This window comes from Rhinolophus sinicus, linkage group LG07 (genome assembly GCF_036562045.2).
Source record: "Rhinolophus sinicus isolate RSC01 linkage group LG07, ASM3656204v1, whole genome shotgun sequence".
NCBI lineage: Eukaryota > Metazoa > Chordata > Mammalia > Chiroptera > Rhinolophidae > Rhinolophus > Rhinolophus sinicus.
Window position 1 is genome coordinate 104794472 of NC_133757.1, and position 24769 is coordinate 104819240.

The 24769-nt window shown below is 37.9% G+C and overlaps 2 protein-coding genes across 8 annotated transcripts in view; one reads left to right on the forward strand and one right to left on the reverse strand.

The window, feature by feature from the left end:
- ARFIP1 (ARF interacting protein 1) overlaps positions 1-15379 on the reverse strand; it is an 82959-nt gene extending 67580 nt beyond the window's left edge. The window contains exons 1-2 of one of the 7 annotated variants that reach the window (XM_019722648.2): positions 15142-15273; positions 1647-1726 (exon numbers count right to left, since the gene is read on the reverse strand). In XM_019722648.2, the coding sequence (XP_019578207.1) occupies positions 1647-1724 (78 nt within the window). In that variant the 5' untranslated portion in view covers positions 1725-1726; positions 15142-15273. Of the gene's footprint in view, positions 1-1646; positions 1727-15009 lie in introns of all 7 variants that reach the window. The other 6 variants (XM_019722640.2, XM_019722671.2, XM_019722679.2 and 3 more) reach the window with 6 other exon arrangements.
- A 7359-nt stretch (positions 15380-22738) lies between these two features.
- TIGD4 (tigger transposable element derived 4) lies at positions 22739-24548 on the forward strand. Its single transcript, XM_019722622.2, has one exon. The coding sequence runs from the start codon at positions 22889-22891 to the stop codon at positions 24425-24427; it is 1539 nt and encodes a 512-aa protein (XP_019578181.2). The 5' UTR covers positions 22739-22888; the 3' UTR covers positions 24428-24548.
- Positions 24549-24769: the final 221 nt, after the last annotated feature.

Sequence of the window (24769 nt, forward strand, 5' to 3'; positions counted from 1 at the left end):
GTATGTATTTTGAAAAAAGAAGATTTAAGTTAGTACAATACTAATAAATAGGGAATTTGAAAATCACAAAATATTCCTAAATCCTACTTTGGTTAACTGTATAATGCTTTTATATTTGGGCATAAATTCGTATTATACTCACATACCTGGTCTTTTAAAAAAGGTACAATATTCCCTGTGGACACTGCACATTTGGTTATGGTTAAAAACACAGGCAATGCCTAACATGGATTTTATCGTTAATTTACAGACAAATTTGAACAATCAATTACTCGGTAGTTGATCACTGTCATCTAGGCTTAACTCTCTACTCTAGAGCAGGGAACTTCTAATTTAGCATCTATCTGAGTGACGTTCACACAGATGAAACTCACAGTGGTAAATCACAGAAAGAATACTTTCATTTATTATTATGAGGCCACTGTTGGCTAGGCTGCCAATCCTTCCTGTAGATCACATGCATCAAACTGCCTCTGATCGTCTCGCAACTGTATACATTCAGAGATCTGATCATAAAAAAATCAAATCCATGAGTTAAGATAAATATAGTATACATAACTCCCTAGTTTCCCAGAACTAAATATAACTAGAACACTGCTTTGACAAATGGTAAACAGCCAAACTATTTTATATCACAAAGAATTCCGAATCCTCTACAGATAATATTTATTTACCAACCAGAACTCGTCTCTGGCTTTTGGACTAAAAATGAACTATCTAGCTCTCAATCCTTTATTAAAGCCTTTCACACAGACTCACAGTGTCTTGGCTTGACTGAAGAAAGACTGTGTCTAGCTTTGTGCCACATGTACCGATGGCACATTGGTTCAGAAATACTGCAGCTGGAGTCAGAAAACCCCATGTTATGTCCCAGCCTTGCCAATTCCTACAAGTCAGTCATTTACCTCTCTGAAAGTTAAATGTTTGACAAATAAATGGAGAAAATAATAGTTGTTCTACTTACTTAACTGAATGATACCAAATTGTTCTAAGGACCAACGTGGGCCAACATGAAAGTGCTACTCTGTAAATCTTTCAGCGCTATAAATATGAGAGGTGTTACTAGCATTAGATATCCAAAAGACAGCTGGTGACTTGATTTCAATATTAAATTAACATATTTCTCCTTATTCTAAAGAACTAGTGGTTCTTACATGGTATATATTAGAATCACCTGTAGAACTTCCAAAAAGAAAAAAAATACACATGGCCCCATGTTTATCACTGTAGATTCAGATTCAGTGAGTCTAAAGTAAACTCCAGAACTCAATATTAAAAAAAACAAAACCCAAAACGCTACACTTGAATTCTGCTGCATACCTAACTAGAGAGAGCATACAGGAATAGATGAGCTCAGATGTGAACCTTTGACCACTATCATTTCAACAGAAACCTCATTTCATATTTAAACTTTACAATAGTTTGACCCTAACTTTTCTGTTCATTTCTATCTGAAAAGGCAAATGATAACTTACTTCTCATTATGAAGAAATCTCTCCCCTCCCACTCCTATCCTGTGTCAATGTGTGTAAAAGAGTTTATTTAGAACGGCATATGTTTAGACCAACTAAGTCAATTTGGACAGTCTAAAACTTTGATTGAGATGGGCTGACTTCAAATAACGGTAAAAATAACCACCCAATCACCTCAGAATTAGACTTGACTTCTTCTGTGGCTGGTTTAGACGCACCGAGAGCAGTAATATCATTGCTGCAGTCAGACATACCTAAAATTAAAATGTGTTAAGCATGCATTAAATAATTTAGTTAAGAACTGTTCTAGTTCATTAGAATAAAGAGAAATATATTAAGAAGTTAATTTTATATTGGAATTAAGCTTTAAACTTGGTGTACAGAAAGGCTTTCTAATTCTGACTAAGAATCAAGACAATTTTAAAAAATTGATAAATTTGATTAAATAAAAATGTTTTAAAAATTGTATAACACAAACACTACAAAGACAAAAGACAATAAATAAGCTAGGACAAAATATTCACAACATATTATATCATATGCCACAACAGGCTAACATCCCTAATATGTAACAAACTTAAAAGCAAAAGGAAAAGAAGACCAAAACCAGAGACAAAGAATAAACAAACAAAAAAAGACATGAACAATTAACCAAAGAGAGATATTAGAATGGCCATGCACAATATAAAAAACGCTCAAATTCACTCGTAATTAGAGAAATTCAAGTTAAAACAACATTGAGATACCATTTCTCACCTATTAGACCAGCAAAAAATTTTAAATATAACAAAACATCCTGCTAGTGAGGACATACGGAAGCAGACACTCTTATGCATTGCTAATAGAAATTCGAACTGGTACAACCATTCTGGAGGGAACTTCGGTAATGCCTAAAAAAATCACATAGGCACTTACTTTTGAACCCGGCAAGCCCATTTCTAGGAATCTATCCTGGGAATACACCTCCAACAATATAAAAATATATACACATTGCAGCCTTTTTCATAATTGTAAAATATCAGAAATAGTTTAAATGTCTCTACACAGGAAAGCGATTGAATAAACATCCAAACAATGAAGTATTATGTAACTGTGAAAAAATGAGGACGATCTCTATGATGTGAAGGTTTCCCAGGACACACTGCTACATGGAAAAGGCAGTTACCTCTATGTATGCTACCTTCATGGAAGAAGAAAGGGCATACATGAAAATATATGTTTCTGCTCATTGAAACAAGAGAAATACAAGAAGGATAAACCAGAAACTAAGGAGACAGGTTAACTACAGGGCGCAGGTGGGAGAAAAGTGCAAAGAAGTAGGAAATGGGAACAGAGTAGCAGGGATAAATAAGGAGAGAGTGACACTTCTCTAAATATATATTTTTAAATAATTCTGACTCTTACAACCATAGTAATTTTCACATATCCTTCATTAAAAAAAATCATTAAAACCAACCATGATCAAAGGGGGAACTCAAAATGGTATAAAAACACTAACAAATGAACCTAACTGTATTATAAATGAATGACCCAAGGAGGCGGAAGGAGAAGGAAGGGTAAAGGAAGGAGGGAAAGAGAGAGAAATAGGGGAGGAGGTATGAATGGGAAAGGGAAGGAGAAAAGAGTATCTTGACCAGACACCATAAGACAAAAGACAAAAAGAATTGTACATAATGCTGTTAATCTAGTTAGTAAAAGTGTTTTCACAGGGTTATGGATTAATAATTCTGAAATTACATTATATGCATAATAGAATTGAACAAATAAATAAATAGAATATAAATACTGAGAACTAGAAACAAAGGAGAAATGCTAAAATAAAACCTGTGGTGTTGGACTGGAATCAGTTATTAGTATAAATTCATGGTTTTTAATGTGTGTTTGTTAGTATGTGTGTGTATTATACACATACAAGATCAGATAGTTAAGTTCCCGAATTTGTTGCAAAGATGTTGCTAACCTTTTTTGATATCAGAGGGATTATTCATTATGAATTTGTACCAACTGGACAATTAACTAACTTTACTATTTGGAAGTGCTGAAAAGGCTGCATGAAAAAGTTGATCAACCTGAAATTTTCACCAGTAATTCACGGCTCTTGCATCACAACAATGCACCAGCTCACACAGCACTGTCTGTGAGGGAGTTTTTAGCCAGGAAACAAATAACTGTATTGGAACACCCTCCCTACTCACCTGATCTGGCCCCCAATGACTTCTTTCTTTACCAGAAGATAAAGGAAATATTGAAAGGAAGACATTTTGATGACATTCAGGACATCAAGGGTAATACGGTGACAGCTCTGATGGCCATTCCAGAAAAAGAGTTCCAAAATTGCTTTGAAGGGTAGACTAGGTACTGGCGTCGGTGCATAGCGTCCCAAGGGGAGTACTTCGAAGGTGACCGTAGTGATATTCAGCAATGAGGTATGTAGCACGTTTTCTAGGATGAGTTCGCAACTTAATTGTCTAACCTCGTATGTTTGTATGTTATGTACTGTGTTTCCCCGAAAATAAGACCTAGCTGTACCATCAGCTCTAATGCATCTTTTGGAGCAAAAATTAATATAAGACCCGGTATTATATTATATTAATTATTTTATATTATACCCAGTCTTATAGTAAAACAAGACAGGGTCTTATATTAATTTTTGCTCCAAAAGACGCATTAGAGCTGACGGTCCAGCTAGGTCTTATTTTCGGGGAAACACGGTATGTATATGTGCAGGTTTCCTAGCTTTGTTCACCGAGAGGGCCTAGAAGCAGTGATACTCAGCTATAATAAGTAGACCTAATGCTCAGACCTTGGTCTCTAAACTCCATTCTCCAACAAAAGGAACTACAGCTCTTAAGGAGAACCAGTGGATTCTAAGACTGGGACAGGGGAAATACAAAATGAGCCTGGAACACTTTCTAGTGTCAGAAAGTAAGGAAAAGTTAAGGGGGAAAGAAAAAAGAGGGGGGGCTTGCTGAAAGAGTCAACCTGAAGGAGTCCCTAGTGGTCAATGCTGGAACAAACTGAGCAACAAAATAAATTATAGTACTGGATTTAAACCCATAGAATAAAGCAAAAATTAATGAGCACAGACTGCTATAAATAATCAAATAAATAAGTAAATGGGGGTAAAGAGATAATTCTTCCTCAGAACAGAATCTCAATTAATAAACGGATAAAAGAAAGAGGGAAACAGCGCCACCACCAAGCAAACAGCACAGTAATAAATGTTGCAGACAAGATCCACTGATGAATACTAAAATTAGAGGGCAAAAGTGTGAGGACAAACAGGATTTACATCATCTCCAAGCACCTTCCACAAGGTAATTATTTACTAAAAAAAAAAAGGGAAAGATAGTAAATACAGAAACTCGCAACTTACAGTGAAGAAATTCAACAGATCTCACTTAACCAAGTGATCGCGACATATCAACATTGCTGTAATCCCTTTGATGGGCTGCACTGAGAAGGAAGGACATAGCGTCATTTTTGTGGTATTCTTGCCAAAAACTGCGTAAGCTTAGTCCAATCATGAGAAAACACTGGACAAACCAAACCTGAGGAACATTCTACAAAATAACTGATCAGTACTCTTCAAAAGTGTCATTGGTCATAAAAGACAAGGAAAAGTGTGAGAAACTTATAGTTTAAAAGAGATTATAGAGAAATAACTCAATTCAATGTGGGTTCCTATACAAGATCCTGGAACAGAAAAGGGACAGTTAGTTGAAAATGTGGTAAAATTCTAATAACGTTTATAGTTTAGTTAATAATATTGTTCTGATGTTAATTTCCTATTCTTGATAATTATATTATGGTTATGTAAGATGTTAGCATAGAGGAATGGGGGTGAGAATATAAGGACATTCTGACAGGTTCTTCTTTCTGGGGCACTCAGTCAAAAAGCTGGAGAAGTACTATAAACACCATATATGGAATGACCAGGGAGTTCTGACCGCCAAGGACAAGGCTGAGGCAGTAAATACAAAAACGGGGCAACAATAGCAAAACTTGGGCTTGCTTTGATCCAAACTTGCACGTAGTTTCTTTAGACTGTTGTATCACTGACACTGCAGAGAATGGCTAACCAGGCTAAAGATTAAATAAAGTGACTCTATTTCTTTCATTCTCAGGAATCTGTTGGAATATGTCTATCTTTTCTCACTCATAAATAGGAAGAGTGACTTGTTCTAATTTCATAATTGTTTTAATTTCATAATTCAATATTAACTTTCAAGTTGAACTGACTTATTTACAATAAAAAAATCTAGACTTAAAACACACAGTGACTACATTAAGTAACTACATATGTTTAGAGTTGAAAAATAATATCTGAACTATGGAAGCTTTCTGTTTTAGTCAAAACAATTTAAAATAATTTTGTTTCTTTATAAAGGTAGTTTTCTTTTTTTCTTTTCTTTTTTTTTTTTTTTTTTTAAAGATTTTATTGGGGAAGGGGAACAGAACTTTATTGGGGAACAATGGTCAAATTGTTGTCCTTTCAATCTTAGTTGTGGAGGGTTCTGGTTCAGCTTCAAGTTGTTGTTCTTTCAGTCTTAGTTGTGGAGGGCGCAGCTCAGCTCCAGGTCCAGTTGCCATTGCTAGTTGCAGGGGGCACAGCCCACCATCCCTTGCGGGAGTTGAACCAGCAACCTTGTGGTTGAGAGGACAGGCTCCAACCAACTGAGCCATCTGGGAGCTCAGCGGCAGTTCAGCTCAAGGTGCCGTGTTTAATCTTAGTTGCAGGGGGCGCTGCCCACCATCCCTTGCGGGACTCGAGGAATTGAACTGGCAACCTTGTGGTTGAGAGCCCACTGGCCCATGTGGGAATCGAACCGGCAGCCTTTGGAGTTAGGAGCACGGAGCTCCAACCGCCTGAGCCACCGGGCCGGCCCGGTAGTTTTCTTAAAATAAGAAAAAAGCCCTTTTCCCTGCTGTCCAATGCAAATGATATTAAACTGAAAATGGTTTACAACACAATATGCTCACAGTACATTTCCTTTCATAAGTAGAATCAAGTAAAATGAAATAAGGTAATCATTTATGTTATGCTGCTGTCTTTATTCAACAACTATCTGGTATCTGCAAAAGCTAGACACCTATATATAAGTCCTCCTAGATAGTGATATTAAGTTCAGGTTGCTCATGAAGATAAACATATCGGTCTAAATAATTCAAAAGTAGAAAGCTTTAGAAAAATACATATAATTCTCAATTATATATAGTAGTGAAAAACAATTTAAAAATAAACCTAACAGATATTCAACAATTCCCATCCTCACCATCATTACCAACTTTTAACCAAGTAACTACATTAACTGTTTGGAGAAGTCTTTATATTTTCCCCACTCAGGTTGTGTTACAGAGAAACTAATGAGAAGTAAAATGATAAGACTCTCAAAACTACATTACTCCCTGAAAGAAAACTAGCTGTAAATAAAGTCTAAATTATTCAGTGTGCTGTGGCCTCATTCTTCATAGATGGCTAACTAAATTCCAGAACATTAGCAGTGAAGCCAACCAAGACCCAAGAGAACTGGAGAGTTATTTTAATTCTGTTTACTAAATTCCCCAAAACATCTAAAATGAACCCCTTAGTATTCACAGGTAATATTTTTCAGTGGAAAAAAGCTCAGAGTACACAATCTAAGAATATAGCTTAATATATAGTTACATACAGAAATACTTGTAGATATGTATATATATATGAGTTAGTTTATACTTCCTAGAAGCAACCCCAGCAATAGTAAGCACGTATAACGCTCAGATCTTGCTTTTCTAATGCCATTCTTCAATAAAGGGAACCAGTGTTCCTTCGAGAATTGGCTGATTCCAGGGCTGGGGCAAGAAATATACAATATGAGCCTGGAGCATCTTATAGTGCCAGAAAGTAAAAAGGTGCTTTTAAAAAAATAATATTAAGAACAACAACAAAAAAACTCACAATGATGGGGGTATGTCAAAGGAATATAGGAACCAACTGAAAGATCAGCTCCCAGTGGCCAAAGCTAGAACAATTCGAGCAACAATAAGTAAAGCAGCACTGGAGTACAAAATAACCATGCATGAGTCAATACTGATATATATATATAAATGATTGAATAAATTAATAAGGGGGGAAGAGGAAAATCTCCCTTGCCAAAGAATTTAAAAAATTCTCCACTGTTCAGGAGGCGGAACATAACTCCCCACTCCTTAAGTGTGCACTTCCCATAGGGACTTTCTAAAAAGTACAATATGCAAAAAAAAGGGGGAAAAGTAACTTTACAATGGACAAACCTGACCAACACTATCTCAAGCCAGGTGATCAAGGTTAACATCAACAGTGGGAAGGCATATGGACAGTATTTACTCTTCATAGGATGAGAATGGCACTTTACCACTGGAGTCTTCTTCCCAAAAGCACATTGCCCGGTCTACTCATGAAAAAATCACAGACAAATCCCAATTGAGGGACAGTCTACAAAACACCTGACCAATAATCCTTAAAACTATCAAGTTGTCATCAAAAACAAGGCGCCTGAGAAACTGTCAAAACTAAGAGGACACATGACAACTAAATGTAATGTGGTATCCTGGTTGGGATCCTGAAATAGGAACATTAGGAAAAAACAGAGGCAATCAGAACACACGTTAATAACACTGTATGAGTACTGGTTCATGAATTATGACAAATGTACCACCAATGTAATATGTTAATAACGGAAACTTGGCATAGGGTATATAAGAATCTCTATACTATCTCTGCAATATTCTATAAACCTAAAACTGTTCTAAAATATGAGTTTATTATTCATATAAAATAATCTAAGAAAACTGTGCTGTATTTTATAATTATTGTTTGTAAAAATAATATAAATATGTATTATTAAAATAATCTTTCATTTACTTAAAAAAACAGTATAACTGGCAGTTGAACTACTACTATCTTAACTACTATATTTATAAATATCATTATTTAAAATCCTATATTCCAAAAATCCATGAACTGAAATCTTTAATAACATTAACTTCACAATTCAATAAGTATTTAGGTGTCAGGCACGTAGCTAGGTCTTAGGGACTCAACAGTGAGCCCCAAAAGAAAATAAGACGTGCTCCCTGTCTTCACGGCATTTGGAGGTAATGGAAGAGAAAGACAATCACGTAATCACGCAAATAAATGTAAATTGCAACTGTGGTAAATGTACGTTACTACCTACTTTGGGATTATTCCCTAAGGAAGCAAAACTTCAGTTGAGGCATGAAGGATGGCCATCAAGTGAAGTAAAAGTAAAGAGTGGTCCAGACAGGGAGAAAACCATGTGTAAGGAAAGGTCTTGTAATGGAAAGGACTAAAAGGAGGCCAGCTTGGCTGAAGTGGAGAGGTCAGCAGAACAAGGTCAATGATGAGGCTAGAGGGCTAAGCATTGTTACGGAGTTTCATTTTTACTCTAGAAGCAATGGGAAGCCATAAAAGGATTGAGGAGGAGGAGGGGAGAGTGACAATCAGATGTATGTTTCAAAATAAGTCACTGTGCCTTCGGGATGGATAATGGATTAGAGAAGGATGGATAGTAGGAGTGGGTAGACAAGAATGAAGGCTACTGTAGAAATTTCGGGCAAAATGATGGTAGTACACTAACGTGGTAGCAGTAGAAATGGGAAGAAGTACAGATTAAAGACATTAAAAAGTAAAATTAATAGAATTTAACAAACTGGCTGTATCAGGAAGAGGACTTATTAAGGATCACTCCTAGTTTTCTGGATTTTACAACTGGAAAGATAATGAAGTCATTCACTGAAATAAGGAACAAAGAAAGAAGACCAACATTTTGGGGTTTTGGGGGGAGTGAGGGAGAAATCAGTTTAGTTTTAGACGTTGTATTTGAGATACCTTTACTATATTCAAGAGAGGGTGCCGACTAGATAGCAAGATACTCGTATACAGGTCTAGAGCTCAAAGGGGACAGAAAACACTCATGCTCTTAGAAAAGCTATCATCTTTATCCTAGAAAAGCAGCTAACTATAATCCCCAAATATCCAAGAAAAACATTAGACTTTGACCATCTGGATTTAGTTAAAACAAAAAGCTAAGAGAGAACATGGCAATAATATTTTACCAGCTAAAACAAAAACTGGTAGGCTCCCTGGGGACACAGATTTTTTTAAATCTTGGTTCAATCGTATAGTAATTACGTCACTAATTACACAGTATTTTATTAAAGTTTAAGAAGGGCTGGCCAATGTTGTTGGAAATGCTTTATACTTGCGCTGTCCAATGAACTGGCCACTAGCCACATGTGCTACCGAGCACTTGCAATGTGCCTGATGTGACTAAGGAAATGAGTTTTTTAAAATCCTACTTTTAACTAATTTAAGTAGCCACATATGGCTAGTGGCTATGGTATTAGCATGGGTTTTGAGCTTCCTCAGGTATTTCATCTAATCCTCAACAACTACCTGTGAATTGACAGGCAGTAGGTGTGGGGAATAGTTTTCACTCCATCTGCTATTATTTTAATTTTTATTTCAAGAATATACAGAGGGTGCCAAAACTGTATACACAATTTAAGAAAGGAAAACTATATTAAAATTGTAATACTCAGTATATACCGATAACAAGAGATGAATACAAGTCATGTTTGACTTCTGCTGTTACAAGAGGTGATCAAAGTGGTTCCCATCAGCATCCAGACACTTCTGATTACAGCGAACTACTGCTTGAGCAACGTTGAGCAAACTGTCCACTTGTATACATTTTTTTGGCATGCCCGGTATATTACTTTATAATTAAAACTATTTTTAATTTTAACAGTAATTAATATGCCGTATAGAAAAATTAGGAAATATGGAAAGAGGAAAATAAAAATAATCTGTAAACCTACCTTTAAGAAATAATCTACAATTAACATTAGCCATATAAAGAGTATCTACATTTTTAACCCTTTAGTTAGTAGTACCTATAGCACCAACGATCCAAGTTACTCACTTTGACTTCCAGCATATTTCTCTTCTACTTATGCCCATGCTCAAAAACCTTGGAAATCCTATTAGGTCGCCATCATCTCTAGAACTCTATCTCAAAACTACTAAGAATAAACATTTAATAGTCCACTTGCCTATCTTCCTTTCACCACTATCACATCACCCTCTTGCTACCAATGTCACACACTTTCATAGGAATCCAGCCCCTACCCTGCAATGTCCTGATATCATTTAGTCACTAGAGTGAAAAGAGTCCAAGCTTTGGAGTCAAGCAACTTTGGTTATGAGTTTTATGGTTCTCCTTTTACTACTTGGGTGACCTTGGACTAATTATTCCTGCTGGTTTCTATACCTGATTCTTCCATTGTTAACAGAAAATAAGAATTCCTAATACACAGACAGCATTTATAAGGCCTACCCAGAATAGCACTCAATAAATGACAACTATTATGGACTTCTCTGTGCCTAAAGCTGCCCTAGATGCTGAAGGTGGCACTCTGAAACAAAACAGAGATGGTCCTGGACATCCTAGAGGTCACAGGTCACTGGCTTAACCCCCAAGGACTCTTCGCACCTGGGATTTGAATTCCTGACCCATCCCTTTATAGCACTTTAGCTATAAAACCTCAATTTCTTCCTTTCTAACATGGTAATGTTACCTGCTTTACCCACTTGACATGACTGGAGTAAAAGTAAAATGAGAATATACATGAAAGTGCTTTGTAAATTATCATATGCTAAATAAACACAAGGTATTAAACAAACAGTAATATATTCTTCTTCTCTAGGGCAAAGCTTTCCAACCAGTGTGCCAAGAATAGATTGCAGATGTGGTGAAATTGTTGACCGCCCCCTCCTCACCCCCTCAGGGAGCCAGGAAGGGCCTGGCTATAGACTGTCATACAAATACAATCATTTTCTATGTGTGACACAATATGGAAAAGTTGGAAAACTTGCTCTAAAACACGACCTCATGCTAGCAGAAACGAGTTGGCCAACTTACTCCTTCCTCTGGATGAGTTAGGCCTCACCATCATTTGCAGTTCTTATGCTCCTGCTCCAAAGACAGTGTGTCAACTACCCAAAGAGGATCAAGCCTGAACATCAAAGGGCTGCTAGCCCAATGCTATCACAGATATGCAAAAATGAAACAAAATAAAAACTCTTTGGTGATAAAATGGCAAAGAGATTGCCATATTTTCACAAAAGATTTGAGCAATTTCCAGCAATACCAGCCTACAACTATCCTAAGATGAAGGTTTAGAAGTAATGGGGTAGAGGGGGGTAAAAGATGGAGGGAAGAAAAAGGACCAAACGAAAGAGAGAAAGAAAATACATACTTTTGTTTTGTAGAGAATAGCTGGGAACCTGCAAGAGCTATTCAATGGCTTCCATGACCGCCTAAAGCTTGTAGCGACCAAAGATAACAAGATCATTTTCACATTCTCTTGTTTTGCAGTTTTTTTCATACATCCTATAACTAATGCTGGTGCATATCTTTTAGACTGTCACGGTCCCTCATTCACCATCTTCCATATCATGTGGAACTACTCTTTCCAGTCTGTACAAATATTTTTAGTTTTTCATCTATAGCCATATTATCTTAAATTCACTGTTGACTTTACTCCTTACTTCATCTCAAATTTATCATTCTGGAATGTATTTATACCTCCAGACTTTCACAATGCCGAGTTTGTTTATTACTTAAAACCTTTATTTTCACATTTTTCACCCCTCATATGTCACAATACACACACATACACACACACACACACACACACACCACATACAGATTTATACCCATCCCCATGGGAAAAGTCTATCAAATAACATCACAAATTTATTTCTTTTTGTCAGTATGACATTCAATCAGGTGTTCATCCACTGAAGGTAAATAAAGGAAAAGATCTTCTTTTCTTAACATCTGATAGAAAATCAGGTGAGATAGATACCCCAAACTCATCCCAAAAAAAGATGTAAAGGAAATACAGCAGAAGCAGTCTAGCGTAGTAGCTAAGAGCTCACAGACTGGAGTCAGACAACCTAGGTTCAATCCTATCTCTACCAGTCTAATTCTGAGCAGATTAATTTAGCTCAGTTAATCATTCAACATCATTAGTAATCACTTAGTTTCTTCCTCTATAAAAATGGGGATTTCTATAAAAATAAAGTTGCTGTATTAGATGAGATAATCATGTAAAGCACTTAGCATAATCCCTGGCATGCAATAAACAATCGAATGTTAATTGTTGTTACGGTGTTATCTTCTGACTTTGTCCTTATATTAGAAGGAAACTAAGTTAGCATAATCTACTCTTTATAAAATTATGTTTTCTGCACCTACAAGTAAGAATGCTAGACAGAGGGAAAATTATTTTATTTTGTGAGCAGAAGAAACTGGTTACTCTATATGGATTACTCTATATGAGCTGTATAGGTCTCTACAAGTTGTAACATTCTATGAAACAAGGATCAAACACTTAGAATTTCAATCCTTGATCTACAAACACTTCACAACCAAAGCAGTAAATTCAAATATGCACTCTAGACTGACATTAAGTTTGGAAGGATACAACTTATTCATAAGAGAAAACGATCCTTAAGATACCTAATATAGAATAGAGAGCAAGAGGATTTCAAGATAAGCAGCAACATACTAAAAGCTTATAGACCACACTAGTGAAACATTTTATTTATCCTTTCTAGCAAAGCCAAGGCCAGAGTAGATGCTTCAAGTGACAAACAAGAAAATGAAAGCAAAATGCAACCAGAATTTAAATTTTTTACACTAAATTGTATCTAGCAGGTTGGTGATATTTAATATGTATTTTTAAAAATAATAAACATATTAATTTATAAATCCACTGGATCTCCACAGCATTGGCCACAAACAGCTATCCCTAAAAAGAAACCTCAAAACCGCAAATCAGGAACTGAAGTAGGCAGTCTTACTTCCTTCTCTAGGTGTAGGAAGGAATTTAGAAACACTGACATTTTGTTAGAGATTTCAGTATAAAGCTAGAATCTCTGCATTCTACTCGCCCAAAACAAGCTATTTACAATTTGAAAAACAGCCCCACAAAAAGTTTTCATTATCTTCAATAAGACACTAAGACATGGTTATATATCTGGAGGTTACATATCTCATATATATACACACTTTATATATATATGTATATATGTATATATTTTATATACATACATACATAATTTGGAAGTTATATATCTCCTTTGAGAATCTGATTTTAAAAAAAATGGATTCGCCCCCCTCCCCCCCACCCCCAATGCACCTCTTTGCACTTAATTTCAGGGTTGGGGAATGAGTCGGACCACATAAACGATGTACCCCAAGACATAGCCCAGGATTAACATAATTTATTAATTTGAAAAAGTAACTGAGATAGAGATTTTAATCCAGAAAATAAGATTAGAAATATTTTCTACTGTTACAGATAATAAGTGTCAGACGGTAGTTGGGAGAAGGTGTTGGTCATTTTAAGCAAGGAAAACAAACACAGGACAAACGGAAGAAAAGTGGAATTAAAAAGGTACTAATATATAGTGTGTTGTAATCACTCTGAGACAGTAGCAGTGAAATGGCCAATTCCTGCAACCTTAACACAGGACTGATTTAAAGGTAACCAATTCCGGTGCACATTTCCATGCCCATGAAGTTAATTAAATGACAAACGTGAACACACCCTTGCAGGTGAAAGCACAAGTTTAGGAAAAGTCTTGCAAATCTTCCATATTTCCTTACCAAATAAGAGTTAAGGGACTTACATACTTTAGTTGAAAACTAAGGGAGGGGAAAAGAAATCCTACAAGTGGGGGTGGCTCAAGGATTTGCAGGAAGTTAAACTACAAACTTTTTGAGATCAAAGGGCTCAACAGGGAGATAAGAACAAAACAAAGGAAGTAATAATAAAGGGAAAAAGCCTCCAGAAACTGTTCTTTAAAATACTAAAAAAAAACCTCTTTCCTTGTCCTAGACACGTAAACAGTAGTAACTTGGCAAAGAGGAACAGACGAGAAGACGACAGCACAACTTCCTTCCCGAACGCCAGCATTCCTTGGACGTCCCCACCAGCACAGTCGGGCTTGGGACACTTGTAAGCAAGGCTCCTCTCTGCAACACTGCCCGACGAACCTCTCGGGGGGACTCTATCTCCCTTCCTCTCACTGAGGGAGAGAGGAAGTGGGGGGATGCAGGGAGAGGAGAGAAATGAAGGCTGGACACAAAACTTGACGGAGCCCCACTCCGAGACTTAGTCGAGAAAGACGTGGATCCTGCAACCCCTTTTCGCATCCAGTGCAGGCAAAGCCAAGAGGGTGCCGCCCTGGAAGGACCAGCCCTCCCTCTTCCTCCGGCTGTTTCAGCGGACACACTCCGGGGGACAGGAGGATCGAAGGGGCAGAAACCAAAGGTCGAATACTTGGGCAGATATGGTACAGACTAAGGATAAAAGTGCCCTGTGCAAGTCCGGAACCCCAAAGGCAACGTGTCCGCCACCGCCAACCACGTCAGACTAGTCCTCCCCCGTCTCTTGCCAGGTGGGCCAGCTCCGCCCTCACCTGTCCGCTGGGAAACCGGCAGCTCTCACGTCGAGGATTATCTTTGCCGCTGCTCTCTGGAATCGTCTCAACCCTGAGAAGTGAGCGGAAACGCGACGGGGTACTTTTCCTCTTTCCCCTCCCCCCACGCACCTCGGCTCCAGTGGGGCGGGGAGCAACTGCAGCTGTCACAGCCTCACACTGACCAACCGCCGAGGACACAGGCCGGCGATCTTCCCACCCGGCCTACGACACCAGCACCGAGAGGAGCGTAGCCGGAAGTGAGGAGACCGGAAGTAGCGCTGTCCAGGGCCCTGGACGGCCTCTCTCTTCCTCAATCTCGCCAGGCCCGGCCACGTCTCTATGGTGCCAGCGCTCCTCCCCCAAGGCCCCCTCCGCCCCTCTCCAGAGGCTGGCCCCGCCCCTCCACTGCGGCCTTAGCAACCACATCCGGGGCTCCGCTTCTGCCGTTGCCCGGGTAATTTTCTAGCTGTGGCGGAATCACTGAGGTCTGCCGGGGTTCCCATACACCTGCCAGAGCTCCCATACACCTTTCAGAGCGGGGAGCTTGCGGAAGGGCGCGCGGGCCTGATCTAGAGTGGTCGCAGGTCTCCAGGAGCCCTCAGCAGTCCTTCTTTCTCACGCACACACCCCAGCCTCACGTGTTAGGCGTCCCCCCAACACACGGTGAGCCGGTGGCGGGAGGGTGGAAGTGGACGTAGCTCACCGCCACGCATGTCATCGGAGAACCAAACCTTCTTTCTGAGCTGCGGGGTAGCGCGGAGGTTATTCCAGTCCCGCGGGTGGGGTGGGGTGGGAGGGTGCAGGGAAGGCGGGGTTAAGGGAGCAGACGGGATGCAGGCACCGTCCCTCACTTCTTCAGTGCCTAAAGGGCCCCCCTCCGGCTACGTCACTCATGCCCACCCCTTTCAGGAAGACCAGACCCCCACGCCTGGCATCTCTGAGTTCTTGTTACTTGCTCCGTCTTTGTGATCACTTTCTGCTCTGCTCGCTCGCTGATAGTGGATCCCCGGTACTTTTCTTTCCTGCTCTTCTTTCTTTGTCCAGACGACCGATTTCTGCTTTCTTGCTCGCCCAGTTATTTCGTAAGTAGATGACTGCTCTGTCTACAGAAATCGCTGACAATCCCTTCTGTCAGAGGCCTTCGTCGTTTCCTAAGTCGAGGCCCCAGGCTGTACTTTGGGTGGCCTCCCTAGCCCCGGCACTGAATGGAGGGAACGTATGGCTCCGCAGTGCTGCCAGGCATAGCTGAAACTCATTACATACAGCTGATCCATCCACACACATCTCCCTTCAAGGTGCTGGACTGCTTTTCCTTTGACAGCCGTGGATGCTCTTTTTTGCCGCCATTTCACTTGTGGAAATTAGAAGGCTAACAGTGCCCCCCGTAGGGTTTACTTTTTTTGGTACTTCTCACCTGCCTTTACTTGTCACATTAGTTGACAAGACACTCTTAATAACTAAATGCCCAAAGGCAGAACTCTGCCTCTACCAATTTCTGGGAAATTTCAGCCCAGTGAACAGTATATCCCTGTACAGATATCTTCCCCGTACCTGTGAATAGTGAATACCCAAGACACCACAAATGTTTCAAAAGTAAAATAACAGTGTTTATTGTCTGAGATCTCCAGGACACCTCTTCTGACAAAAAACAGTACTTAAATCCCAAGTATAAATTTGTGTATAAGAGCCCCTTATCTTCAATGGTTCTATCCTTAAAAGAAAAGACCAAATGCATATGACAAGTCACTCAACTTCAGTTCCATAACTTATTGTGGACTCTGCTGTTCAAAGCCATCCTGTTAGTCTTCTCAACAATAAAAGGATCCCAATGAAAATAATCACTGCTCTTACCGTGTAGGAACAGAATAGAATTCAGTAGCTACCTACAAGTGTTATTCTTAGGGTTTCAAAAGGGTGAGTAGGAAGAGGTAGCGCGCAGGGGTGCTTGACTGATGTGTACTGAACTGTTTGAGCGGGCTGGTGCTTTAAGGATTCCTGCTGGCTGTCCTGAGTTTGGGGATGCATAGCTTACTACAATTAGTCTAACTATTAGTCTGTTACACTAAGAGATGTTTCTTATATTAGACAGGTGGACACCTGCTTTCGTTGTTAGCTGGCTGGTTTTCTTGGAGGCTGCTGATGTTTTTGATAGAGATTCTGATGGAACTACTTGGAAGTAATGCTCACTTCTTCTTGATGAAGGTGCTATGAATCATGTTAGGCACCTTTTAGTCCAGTGTGATTCTGGTACTGTGTATGATTAGTCCTCATACACAGTGTATGTTCTGCAAAGCTATACACAGGATTCATCTTCCCAGGACTTCTGCTGCCCCAAGGAAAATGAGAATGTAGGTTGGCTTGAAGAAAATACTGGAAGCTACTTCAGCGAGTGATAGAAAACTGAAATTCTAGCACTTTCTTAGGGAAAAGGAAGCAATAACAGGTATTCTGTGGATATGGGGGAAAAATTTTCATTCTAACTAAAAGATCTGATTTTCAATCTAACCCTGCTTAGACCGAGATTTCTTTCCCCTTCCCTCTTTCTTCCTTCCTTCCTTCCTTCCTTCCTTCCTTCCTTTTTTCTAACTTTTTTCATTTCTTCCTTACGTCCCTCCTTCCTTCCTTTCTCTCCCTCCCTCCCTCTGCTCCCTCCTTCCCTTCCTTCCTTCCTTCCTTCCTTCCTTCCTTCCTTCCTTCCTTCCTTCCTTCCTTTCTTCCTTTTTTCTCTTTCTTTCCCTAGAGCTTAGGGAATTCTGCCTGCCCATTCTCTTTAGGAAGAATAGATAATAACTTCTCTCAGTTGGCAATTATGTTTGGAGAGGTAAGAAAAAGAATAGCTGCCTGCCATATATGCTTATGATGGGGATTTTCTACTTATGTACCTTTGCACTATTATTGGCTATTATTCAGCTTTCAAAAACTCAGGTACCATTTATTCCTTTGGCTCGAGGAGAACTCTATCAGCCTGTCTTTCATTATTGACCAGGAAGGAAATGATGCAACAGGTTCAAGGACATTGTTAATATTCCTTTCTGAATGAAGCAAAGGTGCATGCGACCTTTTCACTTTGCTTTAGATTTTGAACATTTATACTGCTTATCAATATCACTTCCTCAAGAGAAAGGGGAAGATGCTACCTTTAGATCTTTTCTGGGGGAATTCTGGAAATGTCGCAATAATTTCATCACCCTTTATCAACATCTCCCTTTTTATGGAGAGATATTTGTTGTTGATTGCACAGTGTAATTCTCTGGAAGCAAACCCTTTACTAGAGGATAATGATTAATGGAACACTCAAAAAAAAAGCCCATGAATAGTAGAATGAGTAGAACATAAGAGTAGAAATTATTTTCACTACGAAGAGATAAAAACTGAACTTACTCATAATTACATTACCTAGAGTTAACATTCAACATTTTGGTTAATGTCTTTCTCCCATGTTTATATATTTTTCTTCATTTATTTAACAAATTTTTACTGAGAGCTTTCTATTTGCTGAGCAGTAAGCACTGGAGGAGTAGCCATGAGTCTCTGGCCTCATGTAACTTTCAGTGTATGTTGTATTTGTTGGCATACAGTTTTGTATTTTGCTTTTTTCACTTAATATGTTATAGAATTTTCCTCATATCATGTATTCTCCTGTAATGGCTCAGTAGTATTTTAGCATATAGATTTTCCTGAATTTATTTGCCTAAGACTTTTGGTTACACATTTAGGTTATTTCCAGTTTTGTCTATAATTATAAAACAACAACATGAGTAATAGTCTTGTATGGTAGAGTTCTAAGATGACTTCCAATGACCCTCACCTTGTATAATTTCCTTCCCTTGCAGACAGAATAGAATATCATTCCCTTGATTATGTTATATTACATACAAAAGGAATTTTGTAGATGTAATTAAGGTTATTAATCAGTTGACTTCGAGATAATCAAAAGGGTGAGCCGGAACTGATTTCATGGGCCTTTTAAGTGCAGAGAGTTTTCTCCTGTTGGTGGCAGCAGAGGAAGTCAGAGAGATTGGGAGCATGAGAGAGATTTGACATGAGGAAGGTTCTCTGTTGCTGAAAAGGTAAGCACTGGATATAGGCCTCTAGGAGCTGACAGCAATCTCTGCTGACAGTCAACAAAAAACCAGGGACCTTAGTCCCATGGCCTCAAGGAGCTAAAATCTGCAAATAACCTGAATGACCTTGAAAGCTGATTCTTCCCCAGAGCCTCCAGATAAGAGCCCTGCCTGACTGACATCTTGATTTCTTCCTTGTGAGACCCTAAGCCGACGACCCAGTTGAGCCACCTGGATTTCTGATGTACAGGACTGAGATAATAAATGGCTATTGTTTGAAGCCACTAAATGTGTAATCATTTCTTCTGTAGTAATAGAAAATGAATACATTTGTAAGCTAGATTTTTTACATCTATAATTATTCTTTTGGGATAATAGCCTAGGTATGGAACTGCTGGACAAAAGTTTTGCACATTTTAAAGGTTTTTATATCATATTGCTAATTTGCCCTCCGTAAGCTTTGTACCAATTTATGTGTCTATGTTACTGCATCCTGTTAAACACTAGATACCATTCTAATAAGCAAAAACAAAAACAAAAAGCTATCTTCTATTTTGAAAGAAGATTTACATTGCTCTTATTCACAGTAGAGTTGACCATTGTTTTCTTAATTTGGGGTTCAGTTGGTAAGTCTTTTTTAGTAAATGCCTATTCTTCAGTTAGTTTTACTGTTCACATGGAGAAAACAGTCCCAAACATATAGTACAGCATTTCTCTGCCATAATATTGTCAAGGGGTGGAATGATTAACAAGCTTAATTGAGAGAATGTGTACTTCTGAGAAATATTAGCTGCTGTCATAATTCCTGCAAAAAACATCCCAGATGTTATACTGTAGGAGAATAGAAAATGTCAGCTTCATTGTTTAGGCAGAAGGTGCCTTATTCTTTTCTAGGGAAAAAGTCTAGCTTGTCTGATTTGGCATTAGAAATGTGATTGTTTCAGGAATGACGATATATTGTATCTTACCATGGAAAATTATAGCTTTATCTACTATTTTAGAAGAAAATATATACCATTAACTATCAGAAAAAAACTAATTATTTTCCTAAATAAACATATCACTATTTTCAATTTGATCAAGATAACCAGTAATCTCTGATTATGTATATTACATTGCTTTATTTGGGATGGGGTAATGGAGAAAATCCAAGTTACTTTTTCTGTAATCCTTGTTATTTGACATGATAGGGTTTCTTTCTAACAAATTAAATAAGACAGAAGGAAAAAAGGAAGGAATAAAGAAAAAAAGAAAGGAGGAAAGAACAAAAGAAAGAAGGGAGAGAGAAGTTGGGAGATTAAAGAGTAGTTTTGCTTGGTTCTTGCTACCTCAATTTCTGGATTGGTGTCTTCCTAATAAGAACAAGATACTTCAAAATTTTTATTTTGAAATAATTGTAGATTTAAAAGAAATTGCAGAAAAAGATATAGGAGATCCCATATATGAACAAGATTTCTTTTTTTTAGTTGAATGGTCAAATATTATTTACTTAAAAAAGTCAACCCTCCGTAGGTTGCTATTTGTGTTCAAAGAATTCATAATGGCCTGTTCTTTTATGGAGGCCTGACATTGCTTTTTTTGTTTGTTTGTTTGGTTAGGTTTGGTTAGGCATCAAAAATCAAAATGCTGACTTGGCTTGGTGCTAGGGGCATAGAATGTGTAACTATTATCAGAGGAGGCTACATCAGTGTGATTCAAGGACCCTATAATATAGTGAAAAAATGGTAAACTAGATACTAGAAAGCCTGGATTCTGGACTGCATTCAACTACATTATAACTATATGAGCTTTGAAATCCATTTTCACCTTCCTCCTGAGTGTTTTGAATATAGGAAGTAAAGCAGTTTGGAAACTAAAGCCTAGGCTATCATAATTATTATTGAGACAATTTTGCAGTAATAAGAACAAACTCCTTTACTGGTTGTAATTCCAATGATACAAATTACTTCTTTGATTTGGACAACAAAGCCAGAGGAATTCTGATAAGAAGTTTTTTTCAAAAACTTTGCAAAAAAAAGCATGTGTCCTCTTGGAACTTGGGAGGACAGAGAGAAAAACTAGAAGGATGGAGTGCCCACACTATTTCACACAGCAATAACACCCACTCGTCAAATTAGCTTATTACCCCGGCCTACAGTAGGCCGAAAGCCTATAGGTAGGGGAAACCCCACCTGGGAAGGTAGGGGCAAGCCTGTCTAGGTCCTGTGACTGTTCTCACAGTACAGTTTGGTTTAAGAAGCTCAGATCTAGTGTATATTGTAAATATGTGAATTTCTAGATTTACACAGCCAAAGGGACATTAGAGAGAAGATAATGATGAGATCATCACCAAACATTTATTGAACCTCGTAAGGTGCTAAATACTAAGTGCTTTACACTTTCTCATTGAATCCCATTGAATGTGCAATAATCCTATGAGATAGATGCTACAGTTAACCCCTATTTTACGAATAAGGAAGTTTAGGTCAAATGATTGAGTAAACTACCCAGGATCATGTAAGTACTAAGTGGAAGGGTCACTTGTCAATTCAAGTGTGTCTGCACCAAAACCCTTATCCTCACATGATAAGCCCATGGTCACTCTCCTTCCTTTTAGTCCAGGTCTTCTTCTACATTACATCCTCTTAATCATTTGTTTACTCCTATGCATTTTGTCAACTATTTCTGGCCTCTGTGCATCTAGCTAATGTGTCAAACTGATATAATAGTTATTAGGTTTTTAAGCTTTTAGATAGAATAAGATTTCGATTTTTAAACTATGTAATGAAATCATTTGATTTGATTTTTTGGTGAAGCATTTTCTACTAGACTCCTATAAAGGAGACACTGACTCCCACGTACTATTAAAAGTTGAACCTCGTGACTGCTGTCTGACTATGTTTTTCTTTTAGAGAAGTCGGAGGGGGCAGTCTGTGACTTCATGTAAAAAATAGCAACCAAAGATCTATCCAGCACCATTTTTAGTTCTTTAATTTTGGTAAGCCCACATTTTCAAAACAGATTAAATTTGTCTGGTTTATTTTGGAAGTATATATTACAAAGCATTCAAAGGCAAGTGAGAATTCGAATGCACAGAGCAGAGCTAAAGAGCTTTTTGCAGAGGCCCTTTGGTGGGTAAGCATTTCTCTTGCTTTGGTTACTGTATTTTCAGAAACGTAGTCCCATATTTTTAATATTAAAAGCATAACTAACTAGCATAAATATTCTTTTTGATATTCCATTGACATATTGCTAAAAATGCTGTTTGTTTGTTGTTGTTGTTTTACGTTTTCAAGAGACAGAAGATACACTGTCAAGCCCTAGAAGGATTCTACCATTTTCTTCTCTACCCTGAAGAGACTTGGATATTAATGGGTAACATTTTGCATGAAAATTTCTGAATGCTTTTTCTTCTTATCTCTGAGGCCTTCTGTGGAGAATTAATAGGAAGTTGAATGCGCAAATGGATAAAATGGATCGTCTTAAAGGATTGACATTCCAAAAATATATCAGCAGGACTGGACAGGTTTGACGTAATGAGATTTCTATTTTAGCTTGACTTTTGGAACTCTGAATAAACTATAAACTGAGCTACACACAGTCTTGGGAAGGAAGTTTCTCTTCTAAACTATTCTAGCTGCATATAACATTTTTCTTATTTAGAGCCTTTGAAAAAAATCTATTTAGTCATCAATTTCCAGAGGGATAAGATGATTAGACATGTACCAACTTTTAATATATAAAGCAGCAATTTATGTCTTACTGGTAAAAAAATTTAATTAAAGAAATAGACAATAGGAAGAGGAGAAATCTCTGTATAGGCACTGGCTGAGATGGCAGAAGCTTCTGTGGATGGTTCAACTCTGCCCGTAACAGTGAAGAAAAAGAAAAGTCTATCCATTGAAGAAAAGATTGACATCATAAATGCTGTAGAAAGTGGCAAGAAAAAAGCAGAGATTGCAGCTGAATATGGAATAAAGAAAAATTCATTGTCTTCTATTATGAAGAATAAAGATAAAGTTCTAGAAGCCTTTGAATCTCTGAGATTTGATCCAAAGAGAAAAAGACTGAGAACTGCTTTTTACACAGATCTGGAAGAAGCATTGATGAGGTGGTACAGAATTGCTCAGTGTCTAAATGTACCAGTTAATGGTCCAATGCTGCGTCTGAAAGCTAATGATTTTGCTCAGAAACTGGGACATAATGATTTTAAGTGCAGTAATGGTTGGCTGGATCGCTTTAAATCCAGGTATGGTTTAGTATTCAGAGCTCAACCTGTAGAAGCTACAGGTATATCAGTAGACCCTTCAACTGTCTGGCACCAAAATGTACTTCCTTATTATTTAAATGATTATCATCCTAAAAATGTTTTTAATATAAAAGAGACTGGGCTGCTTTATCGAATGTTACCTACGAATACATTTGCATTTAAAGGAGAAACATGCTCAATTGGGAAGTTATGCAAAGACAGAATAACTCTGATGGTTGGGTCAAACATGGATGGCTCAGAGAAACTTCCTTTACTGATCATTGGAAAAAACAGAAATCCACATTGTTTCAAAGGTATAAAATCTTTGCCTGTGTATTATGAAGCTAACAGAATGGCGTGGATGACCTCGGATATATTTGAACAATGGATGAGGAAGCTTGATGAGAAATTTCAAGCCCAGCAACGAAGAGTGGTGATTTTTGTTGATTCTTTTCCTGCACATCCAGAGGTAAAGAACCTAAAGTCCATTGAGTTAGCATTTTTTCCATCATGTTTATCTTCCAAATTTATAGCTATGAAACAAGGTGTTATTAAAAGCCTTAAAATCAAATATCGACATTGTCTTATCAAGAAATTTTTAAGTTCTGTTGAAAGCAGCAAAGAATTTACATTTTCCCTACTAGATGCAGTTGATACATTGCATCTCTGTTGGAGGGCTGTATCCCCAGAGATTATTGTTAAGAGCTATGAAGAGGCAGGATTTAAATCTCAGCAGGGAGAAAGTGACAAAACAAATGCAGAGACGGAGAAGGGTCTTGATTTGGTTGCTCATGCCCAAGCAGCAGGAGTGGAATTTCCTGAAGGTTTATCTCTAGAAGAATACGCTGCCCTGGACGATGATTTGGAGACCTGTGAAGTGGCACCAGATGATGATACGGTGTGGGCCAAAGAAAGTAAATCAGAAGAAAGTGTATTTTATACTTCTGACGAAGAAGATGATGCAGGATCTCTGGGAACTGAACTCCCTTTACCATCAAAAAATGAGGCAATAACTGCTTTAGATACTCTTAAAAATTTTTTTAGAAGTCAGGATATGAATGATGGGCTTCATAATTCTTTAGCAGACCTTGAAATTTTTATTAACTCTTTGCCATCTAAGTAATTACTTATTGTACAACATCTGAAGAGTAATAGCTTTTCCTGATGTATTTTACTATATGAGATCTGTAAAGGGAAAATACCACTTAAATGTAAAAAAATGAAAAACTAGTAATCTTTGGTTTAATTGCAAAGGTCTTTGGTCTGAATAGCAAAGTTCCCTAGGTAGATTAAATAATGATTAAGTAAGTAAAAAGTTTGAATTTAAATTTAGCAAGATTCTGGAAAGTAGAAATGTGTTTCAGAGGCCTTGTACTTATAATAAAATATATGGTATGTATGTTAAAAAATAAACTCTCCAGCTATCTGATTCATACAGGGTGAACTGGTGTTGCTATTTTCTCTC